The 13,276-nt window shown below is 40.4% G+C and overlaps 1 protein-coding gene across 7 annotated transcripts in view; it reads right to left on the reverse strand.

Moving 5' to 3' along the window:
- Positions 1-6,511: 6,511 nt before the first annotated feature.
- Positions 6,512-13,276, reverse strand: part of Tmem67 (transmembrane protein 67) — a 50,666-nt gene continuing 43,901 nt past the window's right edge. For 2 of the 7 annotated variants that reach the window (XR_001784156.1, NR_110955.1), the window contains 5 exons: positions 13,160-13,276; positions 12,952-13,056; positions 10,622-10,724; positions 7,792-7,934; positions 6,512-7,049 (listed from right to left, as the gene is read on the reverse strand). Coding sequence is in view for 4 of the 7 variants with exons in the window: in NM_177861.5 (NP_808529.3) it covers positions 6,969-7,049; positions 7,792-7,934; positions 10,622-10,724; positions 12,952-13,056; positions 13,160-13,276 (549 nt within the window). In the remaining 3 variants the exon portion in view is untranslated. The remainder of the gene's footprint in view (positions 7,050-7,791; positions 7,935-10,621; positions 10,725-12,951; positions 13,057-13,159) is intronic. The other 5 variants (NR_161254.1, NM_177861.5, XM_006538008.3 and 2 more) reach the window with 3 other exon arrangements.

Raw genomic sequence — 13,276 nt, forward strand, 5'->3', positions numbered from 1 at the left:
GTTGGGGGGAATTTCTTTTCTGGTTCAGTCTATTTGGAGTTCTGTAGGTTTCTTGTATGTTCACAGGCATCTTGTTCTTTAGGTTAGGGAAGTTTTCTTCTATAATTTTGTTGAAGATATTTACTGGCCCTTTAAGTTGAAAATCTTCATTCTCATCTATACCTATTATCCTTAGGTTTGGTCTTCTTATTGTGTCCTGGATTTCCTGGATGTGTTAGGTTAGGATCTTTTTGCATTTTGCATTTTCTTTGATTGTTGTGTCCATGTTCTCTATGGAATCTTCTGCACCTGAGATTCTCTCTTCCATCTGTTGTATTCTGTTGCTGATGCTCGCATCTATGATTCCTGATTTCTTTCCTAGGGTTTCTATCTCCAGAGTTGTCTCCCTTTGGGTTTTCTTCATTTTTTCTACTTCCATTTTTAGATTTTGGATGGTTTTTGTTCAATTCCATCACCTATTTGGTTGTGTTTTCCTGTAATTCATTAAGGGATTTTTGTGTTTCCTCGTTAAGGACTTCTACCTGTTTAGCAGTGTTTTCCTTTAATTGTTTAAGGACTTCTACCTGTTTTGCAGTGTTCTCCTGTATTTCTTTAAGTGAGTTATTAATGTCCTTCTTAAAATCCTCTACCAGCATCATGAGATTGAGATACGATTTTAAATCTGAATCTTGCTTTTTGTGTGTTTTGGGGTATCCAGGACTTGCTGTGGTGGGCATACTGGGTTCTGATGATGCCGAGTGGTCTTGGTTTCTGTTAGTAAGATTCTTATGTTTGCCTTTTCACCCTCTGGTAATCTCTGGTGTTAGATGTTCTAGCTGTCTCTGGCTGGAGCTTGTTCCTCCTGTGATTCTTTAGCCTCTGTCAGCACTCTTGGGAGTCGAACTCTCTCCTTAGTCCCAGTGATCAGAGCACTCTCTGCAGGCAATCTCTCCTCTGGCAGGGAAGGTGTCCAGAAGTCTGGAGCTCTGATCCATCTCCTGAGTCCTGGGGTCAGAGCCCTCCCTGGAGGCTGACTCTCCTCTGGTGAGGAAGGTGCCCAGGGGTCTGGGTCTCAGCTCTGCCTCCTGACTGAGGATGAAGGCCTGAAGGGACCCTGTCCAAGAAGCTCTGTTGCTTCTGCCACCCACGTGCTCTCCTGTGTGGACTGGTCTCAGTGATCCCAAGATACTGGGTGTGCTAGTGCTTGCTGAGTTCGCGCCCAAGATGGCTCAGGGCTGGTGCTGCCAGGAAAGAACCCCAGCCACTGGTTGGGTGGTTTCCTTTGTCCCTGTTCCTGCTGGCACAAGACCCTCGGGGTTTTTTGGAACAGATGTTGCATTCCACTCACCAGGGATCTCAAGATCCTGGGTGTGGTAGGGCTCGCTGAGTTCGCACCCAAGTTTGTGTTCCATTTTTAAGGGCTTCAACCTGTGTTCTCCTGTATTTCTTTAAAGGAGTTTTTATGTTCTTCTTAAAGTCTTCTATCATCATCATGAGATGTGACTTTAAGTCAGAATCTTGCTTTTCTGGTGTGTTGGGGTATCCAAGGCTCACTGTGGTGGGAGAACTGGGTTCTGATGATGCCAAGTAGCCTTGGTTTCTGTTGCTTATTTTCTTGCTCTTGCCTCTTGCCATCTGGTTATCTCTGGTGTTAGTTGGTCTTGCTATCTCTGACTGTGGCTTGTCCCTCGAAGAAAATGTGGTATGCTTCATAATCTTTGGGATTATATTGCCTTGTAGATGTTTCAAGTTGCAACATTAAAATATACATTGAATTATTAAAGTAAGATTTAGGGGCATTACTCAATATAATAATACTCCATAATAGCCTAATTAAATCTTTTTAATGCAAGTGGGTATTGCATTAAAATGCGTTGAAAGAGATTCTATAAGCATTAGAGAATGTGCTTTTCTGTGATCTGAGGCTAGACTTATGCTGTGACTCTCTTCCTCAGTAGATGACAGTATTAGTGTTTAATTCAAAACCTGGGTTAGAAAGAGTAGGGACAGAATGTGCTGGTTGGCTGAGCTGCCCAACACTCTGACGAAATAAGGAGAGAGCCAGTAAAGTGAGGATTGACAGATGGGAAAGCCGGGGTCTAGAGGGCAGCCAGTTTCTGAGTTTCTGTAATCCAGAAAGCACACACCTTCCTCATGTTTCTATTAATTTTTTTTAGAAAAGCTGAGACCCTGAAAAGCTGAGTCTGCTCTTCACTGCCACCTGCTGTTAATTTCAGGGAAGTCTTCACAATGGTCAGTTGGAAAGTTTCAGATTACGATGACTTCATGTAGAGAAAACAATATGAAAGCTCATCTGTTCTAACAGCGCTGACAATGCATGGTAAACTTTTAAAACTGTTTCCATCTTGGTGGCATCCTGGTGGCACCCTCTGGCTTTATTCTCCACTCTCATGCTCACTAAGAAGGCTGACCATGTTCCCAGGCACTTATGCATAGAACTTATATACAACCCATTCAGATCTCACCACACACTTCAAGCTTGCATAAGTGACATGATACCTATTACAGTGTAAGTGAAATGTAAATAGTTGTTAGACTGTATTGTTTCGGAAACAAGAAAGAGAGAAAAGGTGTTTCCGTTTACACGTGTTCAGTTTGGATACACAAAAGAAAATTTGGCACATATCTAAATCTTTGGATCTCAGATTCTGGAGGGCTGACTGCATTTATTTGAAGGTAGGAGAGGTGTGTTGGTTTCAGTCACCATGAAAAAAAAATACCCAAGAAAGCTCAAAGGACTGATTGGTTGAGTTTGCTTTCAGTGGTGTTATTTCACAGATGGCTGGAATCACTGTTTGGTTGATGGGGCAAAACATCATGGTAGGAGCTTGCAACAGCAGGGAGCTGCTCACCTCAAGGCCTCTAGGAAGCTGAGGCAGGAGGCTAAGGGCCCTGCAGAAGCACCCCTCCCAATAAAAACCAATTCCTAATAACCCATCTCCTATGAAATCATTAATGGATAAAGCCATTGAGAAGTCAAGACTTGCATGGTCCAGTCACCTCTCATTAGCATCACTGAGAACCAAGATTTCAACACCTGGGATTTTGGGAGGCGTGGTTCATATACAATTCAGCCAGGAAAATTAGCTTGGCTAACTCTACATGTGGTTGAGATGAGACATGATGTAGGGATCTTTTACCCTTTCTTTCAACCTCATCTTCCCAAACCTGACACTGTCCTGTGTTCCTTTGTGTGATGGACAGCTGGGTAACACATGAGTATTCTACCATCAGGCTCTAGAAACAGAAGGCAGAGTGCAGGAACACACGGGAAAGCACCCATGGGGGCATGAAGGGAGTCACAGCTGTATTTGGGATTTCTAAGGAAAAGGCAATGCAAGGCAGGCAATTGGTTTAGGACAGCATAACATGAATAGGGTTCTAAGCCACCGGAGATTCCTCATTTCCTGGCCCCGGAATGATGCCTCCTGAAGTGGGGCTTAGGGTGAATTAGTCTGTATAATATACCCCAGTCATGCTCCTACCTAATTTCTCTAGTTCTACGAACTGGCTCTAGGAGGAGCAGGATCTCCTAGCAAGAAAGAATAAGGAGCTGACACTTCATAGTATAACGAAAAAACATAAATCAAAACCAGTATGTCTATTCTATTCAAATTACTTCTGCTACTGATACAGTCATTCTGTAAGTTCTGTTCCTCTAGAGAACTAAGATTAATACACTAGGCAAGTCTTCTACCACTGAGCTACCCTCGCCCCCCACTCCTGTTGTATAGTAATATAAATTCTTAGTATATTAATTACTCTTTGGGAAACTCCAAGTAGTGAGCCAAGAATGCTATATCTGGTAAAGATGTAGCAATTTTCCTGGTAAGTGAATAATTTCTCACTTGAACTCCCAGCTGTTTCTGGCAGACCTGGCACATGGTCATTAAGCTGCCTTGCTTCCTACTTCCTGTTATATAATGTGGACTTCCCCTTAGATGAGGCCAGTCAATATTTACATACAGGAAACAGACACAAGCTTCCTGTTTGAAAGCACTGAGTTAAAAGTCATCTTGACCTGTGAGGTCCCCAGGCTGGCTTTCTCCAAAGGCAGCAAGCTGTTTATACAAGTATTTTAGGGGATTGCCGATGAGAAGGATACAAAGTACACAAAAGTTTAAAAGAGCTCTCTAGGGTTTGTTTTATTGTGAAGTGGTATAAGTGGAAGATATAGCCAGGGCTGCTAGGAAATAGGTGAAAGTGTTAAAGGTGCTACAGAAATAAACAAAAGGAAACAAAGCATGTGCCAGAGCAGAGCACAGGACTTAAAAAAGTGGGTGTCTTAGTTAGGGTCTCTTTTGCTACAATGAAACACCATGACCAAGAAGCAAGGTGGGGAGAAGTCTACTGTAATTCTCATAGTTCTGCCTTTATATTTTACTTGACCTTTTCCCCTTACTGCTTTTAATATTCTTTCTTTGTTTTGATTATTATGTGACAGGAGGAATTTCTTTTCTGGTTCAATTTATTTTGAGTTCTGTAGGCTTCTTGTATGTTTATGGGCATCTCTTTCCTTCCTTCCTTCCTTCCTTCCTTCCTTCCTTCCTTCCTTCCTTCCTTCCTTCCTTCCTTTCTCCCTCCCTTCCTTTCCTTTCCTTTTTCCTTTGCTTTCCTTTTTGCTTCCCTTTCCCTTCCCTTCCCTTCCCTTCCCTTCCCTTCCCTTCCCTTCCCTTCCCTTCCCTTCCCTTCCCTTCCCTTCCCTTCCCTTCCCTTCCCTTCCCTTCCCTTCCCTTCCCTTCCCTTCCCTTCCCTTCCCTTCCCTTCCCTTCCCTTCCCTTCCCTTCCCTTCCCTTCCCTTCCCTTCCCTTCCCTTCCCTTCCCTTCCCTTCCCTTCCCTTCCCTTCCCTTCCCTTCCCTTCCCTTCCCTTCCCTTCCCTTCCCTTCCTTCCTTTTTTGTTTTTTTGAGACAGGGTTTCTCTGTATAGCCCTGACTGTCCTGGAACTCTGTAGACCAGGCTGGCCTCGAACTCAGAAATCCGCCTGCCTCTGCCTCCCAAGTGCTGGGATTAAAGGTGTGCACCACCACGCCCAGCTGGACATCTCTTTCTTTAGGTTAGGGAAGTTTTCTTCTATAATTTTGTTGAAGGTATTTACTGGCCCTTTAAGTTGGGAATCTTCACTCTCTTCTAAACCTATTATCCTTAGGTTTGGTCTTCTCATTGTGTCCTGGATTTCCTGGATTTTTTGGGTTAGGAGCTTTTTGCTTTTTGCATTTTCTTTGACTGTTGTGTCAATGTTTTCTATGGTGTCTTCTATACCCGAGATTCTCTCTTCTATCTCTTGTATTCTGTTGGTGATGCTCGCATCTATGACTCCTAATCTTTCCTAGGTTTTCTATCTCCAGAGTTGTCTCCCTTTGTGATTTAAAAAAAATTGATTCTATTTCCATCTTTAGATCTTGGATGGTTTTGTTCATTTTCTTCTCCTGTTTGGTTGTGTTTCCTGTAATTGTTTAAGGGATTTTTATTTCCTCTTTAAGGGCTTCAGGTTGTTTACCTGTGTTCTCCTGTATTTCTTTAAGGGAGTTGTTTTTGTCCTTCTTAAAGTCCTCTATCATCATCATAAGAGGTGATTTTTAGATCGGAATCTTGCTTTTCCAGTGCGATGGTGTATCCAGGACTTGCTATGGTGGGCGAACTGAGTTCTGATCATGCCATGTAACCTTGGTGTCTGTTGCTTATATTCTTACACTTGCCTCCCACCATCTGATTATCTCTAGTGCTACTTGCCCTTGCTATATGAAGCCTGTCCTTCCTGTGATCCTGGTTGTGTCAGAACAGAGAGTTCGGCTGTCTCTGTGATTCTATGATCCTGAGATTGTGGGTGTGTCACAGCTCAAGCTGCCTCTGGGACCCTGAGATGCTAGTATGACCAAGCTCCTGGGATCCTGGACATGTTAAAGCACCTGGGAGTGGAGCTTCCTCTGGGTGTTGTAGGACTGGCTATGTCATTCGCACCCAAGAGCTGCTCAGGGTACCAGCCCAGACTGGAAGGAACCCATGCTACTGTTCAGGCAGAGTTCCTGAGTCCTGGGTCCCTATGATCCTGGGAGTGTTAGAGTGCCTGGGAGTAGAGCTTCCTCTGAGTGCTGTGGGACTGGCTGTGGTGTTTTAGCCCAGGGTCTGCTCAGGGCACCAGCCCAGACCGGAAGGGACTTTAAACGTATCTTGAACCCATTTTTTTTCCTTAGTAGAAAATAATCTACTGACTCATGAAGCCAAAGTTTGCTTTCAATAAAGTAGTCAACATAAGATAATCTATTTACAGCCTATTATTTTTAATATTTAGTTATAATTGAAAAGCAACACTTTGGAGGAGTACTCTTTAAAATATCAAAATGTGTGGAAAAAATCCTATGTTGTGAAAAGTATCACCCAGTTTAACAAATGTAAATGACACAGAAACCAGATACATAAAGGACTGGATTTGTACCACACCCTGCTGTGTCTAATGGGGACCAGTGACAGACAGCCTGAGTTATTAGAGTAATCAATAACGCAAACCAAAATTTTAAGTAAATTTGAAAATACCTTTTGAAATTTATTTAACCTTGAATATAAATAAAACATGAAAATACGGAGCAGAACTGTAGTTTTGAGCCTAGAATCAAATAGATTTGACACCGTGAGGAAAAGCAGGCAGGTCATGTTCTGAAACAATGGCAAGTTTCAGCCTGCTGTCAAGACCCGGGACAGCACAGAAAGTGGGGCTGGGAGGGGCTTGTTTGTTTTTGTTTGTTTGTATGTTTGCCTCCTGGTCAGTGTTAATGTACTATTTAGTAAATTAAATACAACATATAATGGGGAAAGAGTGTTTTTACTATATTTCATATTTCACAAGCTATAAAAATAAATCTTTCTGTAGATAAAAAATGGGAGAATAATATGTATTACAAGTTTTAAAAAATATAGCAACATCAAGTCTTGGCCATATTATACTGAGTCCTTAAGTTCTGTATTCACAGATTAGATCAGAAATCTTTCATCCACTAGTGTTTTGGTTGCCAAATTCTTTTGTCCTACTGTATTTCGGATAAATCGGAAAATCTGGAAAGGCAAAACAATTAAGAAAATTAAATATGCAAATCAATTTAAAATATCTAAATTAAACTAGCTAATTTCCCAACCACTTCATATCATGAATGAGATATTTTCATTATTAGATACAATTATTTTAAAATACACATATTAGGAAATGTTTTATGAATTAATATATACTTCTCATGCTCACAAGAATATGCTTTTAAACACACAAGGAATGTAACTTCTGAAGCTATGGAAAGATCAAAAATATCTCCCTGGTAAGGGCAGAATTTGTCTATGATTCTAAATCCAGGCATAATAAACCATGGAGTAACTCATGCATTCCTCGCACAGGAGGGTTTGGGTGCCATTTCTTGAAATAGTCCACACAGTAAGGCTGTGTGCAATTGGCTACAGCCCTGGACCACATCCCCAGTGCTTGCATCTTCTATCTGAATGGGATTTAGGAAAATTCATGCTCACTCTTACTTAGTACGTGGGAGACTGGTGGCAGTTAAGTATCTTCCTAGGTGACAAAGCCACTTCTTCCTTCTACTGGATCCTAGTGTATTTTATTGACCCCAGGGACAGAGTGCACTGGGGTCTGTTGAGTGGCTCCTCTTTCCTTTGGTAGTGTTAATTATATTCTAAACATTCACCAAACCCTACTGAAAGTGGATACTCTTACCATTCTGTTAAGAAAATAAATACCCCCACTTCTAACATTTCTGCTTGAGAAGAAATCAAGATATGCTGCTAGATTTACCTCTTGTTGCAGGTATGTGAGGAAGGATGCTAAAACAAAGTCCTGGCAAGCCAAATCCACAACACAGAAGAACAACAGATCAAAGATGAGGAGCGTGGCCTCGTTCCCATAATACAGCACACTGCTGAAAGAATGGCCTTCATCTACAAAAAACATGTGCAAGATGTGTCAAACAGTGTCAGAAAAGGTCTGTGCTACCCTCTGGTGACAGCAGATTAAACATGAAGTATGTTATGGCTCACACTAAAGTAAAAGGTGTTAAAATTGCCAGTCTAAAATTCAGTCAAAGCACTCACAAAAACTCAAAAGTAGTAGTTTTAACATCAAAGCAAATGTTGATAATTGCTATGGTGTGCATATGCTAAGAATGACTTTAAAGAGAAGTTAGCGAATATTCATCCTCTGCATGTAGAAGTAAAGGCTAAAATAATCTTAGAGATAGTGTCTAAGATAAAGAACAAAAGATAAAAATCCAAGTCATAGCACCAGCATTTGAGAATTCCCGTGTCAGTTATCTATAGTTTTGTCCTCTTTGCATTCAACACACAATTCTGTTCTTTTTTTTTTTTTTTTGGTTCTTCGAGACAGGGTTTCTCTGCATAGCCCTGGCTGTCCTGGAACTCACTTTGTAGACCAGGCTGGCCTCGAACTCAGAAATCCGCCTGCCTCTGCCTCCCAAGTGCTGGGATTAAAGGTGTGTGCCACCACGCCCGGCAATTCTGTTCTTTTGACAATCTGAACACCTTTTAAAAATACCTTGTAAGTGCTATAGACCCTGTTACCATGGAAAATAAACAAAAAAATCCAAATGTGCACTGACCCTTCCTCCCAAGAGCTGCTGTGTTACATTTCCTTAATGACACCTTTTCCTACATGTCTCAAATTATCTTCAGGTGCAACACAATCTTTGTCCTTTCTCTCAAACCTTGTCTTCCTCCTGCATACCCTGATTAAGGAAAAGCATCACTACTAATTACATCTAGACATCTAGGTAATTTTTGTCTTCTACTCTTCTCTTTTAAAAAAGTCATGGGTGATGGTGGTAGTAGTGATGTGTACCAAACACCCTTTCCTAGTGTATCCTAACAACTTCTACTAGAGTACCCTAACACTATCTCTGTGTACCCTAACACCTTCTTCTACTGAACCCAACAACCTATCTTAGTATACTCAAGACCATTTCTTAGTGTACCCTAACACCCTCTCCCAGTGTACCCTAATACCCTTTCCTAGTGTACCCTAACTCCCTCTACCAGTGTACCCTAATACCCTTTCCTAGTGTACCCTAACTCCCTGTACCAGTGTACCCTAACACCCTCTCCCAGTGTACCCAACCCCCTTTCTTAACGTGTACCCTAACACCCTCTCCCAGTGTACCCTAACACCCTCTCCCAGTGTACCCTAACACCCTCTCCTAGTGTACCCTAACACCGTCTCCCAGTGTACCCTAACACTGTCTCCCAGTGTACCCTAACACCCTCTCCCAGTGTACCCAACCCCCTCTCTTAACGTGTACCCTAACACCCCTAACCCAGCACCTACCCCTAACAGGCTCTGCTTTAAGTTCTTTGCATGTGATAATTCCATAAAACCTTTAGAAGGTCTTACTAAAGGTCACACTTTACAGAGAAAGGGGCTTTAAAAGATCAGAAAGGTTAAGCAACATTTTGAAGTTCACAAAGATAGTGAGTGTGGAGTTGGGTTTTAAACTAAAGGCTAGAAGTCTTTGAAACTATCTTCCCAATGGCTGGCTCATCTCTTTAACTCAGCCTGCGCCATGCTGCCATGGTAACTCACCCACCCTCTACACTGGACCAGTGTACACACTTCAGTAGCCATTCCATTAGCAGTGGCTTTCACTATGTGTCCTCACCAAAATCAAATGCTGCTAAGATACTCTCAAATTAGACAGATCTTTTTACCTTTAAAAACACAGGTTAAGAATAATGAAATGACACATTTATGAAGTAATTTTAGTATTTCATACCTCCATGGATCAATTTACATATAGCTGATGGTGCAAATTAAATATTATTTCTATAATATAAAGAGAAACTCACAAAACAAATTCTTTTAGAATTGGGAACAAAACACTCATGGAAGGAGTTAAAAATTCTCTTTTAAAATGGGGCTTGAAAGATGGCTCCACAGCTAAGAGCACTGGTTGCTCTTTCAGAGACCTGGGCTTGATTCCTAGCACCCATTGACGTGGCTCACAACTGTCTTGTAACTGGGGGCTCCAATGTCCTCATCTGGCTCTGGTAGGTACCAGGCACATACACGGCACACTGACATATATCAAGCAAAATACCTATAGACATAAAAATTAAATATATAAAATATTTAAAAATTATTCCTAGTACTAGCATAAGTCATTTTTTAAGACTTTGGCTAAAAATGAACTAGATATGGAAGATAAACGTAGTATTCTTTAGATATTTTATAAGTCTGTCAATAAATGAATATTCTAATAAAATCTGAATTTAATATATTTGTTTTACTATCTGTTTGAGATATATGGCTACTGCAGAATGTGGCCCTTTGCTTTCGTGTGTGTGTGTGTGTGTGTGTATACACACATACACACACACACACACACACATATATATATATATATATGTATATATATATATATATATATATATATATATATATATATACACACACACCAAAATAACATGGAACACAGATATAGTTCCATCAGGTTGACTTAATTAAGTCCCAGTTGTTTCTATATAAAATTACAAAAAATCAGTGAAAAACATCAGTACCAGTCCCCGCCTCCCCCAAGCTCAGCAGGGACATGGTCAGCAGGGACATAGGGAATCACCATTATAGAAGATGCTCTTCTCCATGGGCTCCATGAATTCCATCCCAAGGATTCTTTCAAGAAGCAACTTATCTTTTATAAAGTAATCCATTTCCTTATGAACCTAGTTTGAGAAGACAGTCATGTAAAAAACTGTAATGAAACAAATGTTTCCTAATTAATGAAAAGTTAGAAGTAGATAAACTGAGGAATGAATAATATTCAAAGAAAAACTTGTGTAAAGTGAATCACTACACTAGAATTTAAATTAATATTAATTTTTAAATGTTAAAAATTATTTTAGAAATGTTTTAAATCTTAAATTCTTAAATTTAAGATTGAAAAATTTTAAGATTTTAATTTAATATAAAATTAAGATTTTTAAATCTTAAAAATGTTAAATTTTGTTTTGATTTGCATTTCCCTGATGATTAAGGATGTTGAACATTTTTTCAAGTGCTTCTCTGCCATTCGGTATTCCTCAGGTGAGAATTCTTTGTTCAGTTCTGAGCCCCATTTTTTAATGGGGTTATTTGATTTTCTGAAGTCCACCTTCTTGAGTTCTTTATATATGTTGGATATTAGTCCCCTATCTGATTTAGGATAGGTAAAGATCCTTTCCCAATCTGTTGTTGGTCTTTTTGTCTTATTGATGGTGTCTTTTGCCTTGCAGAAACTTTGCCGAATGGCAGAGAAGCACCTGAAAAAATGTTCAACATCCTTAATCATCAGGGAAATGCAAATCAAAACAACCCTGAGATTCCACCTCACACCAGTCAGAATGGCTAAGATCAAAAATTCAGGTGACAGCAGATGCTGGCGAGGATGTGGAGAAAGAGGAACACTCCTCCATTGTTGGTGGGAGTGCAGGCTTGTACAACCACTCTGGAAATCAGTCTGGCGGTTCCTCAGAAAACTGGACATAGTACTACCGGAGGATCCAGCAATACCTCTCCTGGGCATATATCCAGAAGATGCCCCAACAGGTAAGAAGGACACATGCTCCACTATGTTCATAGCAGCCTTATTTATAATAGCCAGAAGCTGGAAAGAACCTAGATGCCCCTCAACAGAGGAATGGATACAGAAAATGTGGTACATCTACACAATGGAGTACTACTCAGCTATTAAAAAGAATGAATTTATGAAATTCCTAGCCAAATGGATGGACCTGGAGGGCATCATCCTGAGTGAGGTAACACATTCACAAAGAAACTCACACAATATGTATTCACTGATAAGTGGATATTAGCCCCAAACCTAGGATACCCAAGATATAAGATATAATTTGCTAAACACATGAAACTCAAGGAGAATGAAGACTGAAGTGTGGACACTATGCCCCTCCTTAGATTTGGGAACAAAACACCCATGGAAAGAGTTACAGAGACGGAGTTTGGAGCTGAGATGAAAGGATGGACCATGTAGAGACTGCCATAGCCAGGGATCCACCCCATAATCAGCATCCAAACGCTGACACCATTGCATACACTAGCAAGATTTTATTGAAAGGACGCAGATGTAGCTGTCTCTTGTGAGACTATGCCGGGGCCCAGCAAACACAGAAGTGGATGCTCACAGTCAGCTAATGGATGGATCATAGGGCTCCCAATGGAGGAGCTAGAGAAAGTAGCCAAGGAGCTAAAGGGATCTGCAACCCTATAGGTGGAACAATATTATGAGCTAACCAGTACCCCGGAGCTCTTGACTCTAGCTGCATATATATCAAAAGATGGCCTAGTCGGCCATCACTGGAAAGAGAGGCCCATTGGACTTGCAAACTTTATATGCCCCAGTACAGGGGAATTCCAGGGCCAAAAAGGGGGAGTGGGTGGGCAGGGGAGTGGGGGTGGGTGGATATGGGGGACTTTTGGTATAGCATTGGAAATGTAAATGAGTTAAATACCTAATAAAAAATGGAGAAAAAAAAAAAGAAAAAAAAATGTTAAATTTAAGGCTAAATACACTGAAAACTAATTTATATGATGCTTTTTAAAAATACAATCATAGTATAAGAATTTCAATGAGAAATAACATTTTGGTAACATAAAATTCTAGTATAGTATAAAATTCTACTATAGAATTTTATGGAACATATATAAGGGAGTCATCATTTGCTAATGAACACATTAAAATCACAATTTTCTTTTAGATAATCTAACTTTATGTCTAAACTATAACTTGTTAGTGACTATAAATGCTTTTAAAAATATTCCTAAGTATTAAATGTGACAGAAAACAAAAACATGGAGTTCTCTGACACGGCTGACTGAAAACATAACTGAATTCCCATTTAACTTTTCAGAATCAGCAGGCAACCATGGCTTGCACACAGACATCGGAATACATACGTGGTCAATGAAAGAGCCAAGGAACTTATTCATTGCGTGGTATGCTTTGATGCTTTGTTCAAAAGTACTCCCCGACGAACTCAGCAGTCTGGCAGGGCCATTTCTCTGATATGCAAAAGAGAAATTATAAACATAACATGCCTTCTGTTTTGGAATTGAAATGACCTTAAGTATGATAAAACACATGTGAGCAATACTTTATACAAACCCTTGTTAAAGTCTCATGAATCCTGTCATAGTGTTGTCTCATCTGACTAGAAACTGCAATCTGAAACGTCTGCCCATCCGTGTTGGGCACCAAACCTCTTTGGCTGCACAAATTTTC

Source organism: Mus musculus, chromosome 4 (assembly GCF_000001635.26).
Source record: "Mus musculus strain C57BL/6J chromosome 4, GRCm38.p6 C57BL/6J".
NCBI classification, from domain to species: Eukaryota; Metazoa; Chordata; class Mammalia; order Rodentia; family Muridae; genus Mus; species Mus musculus.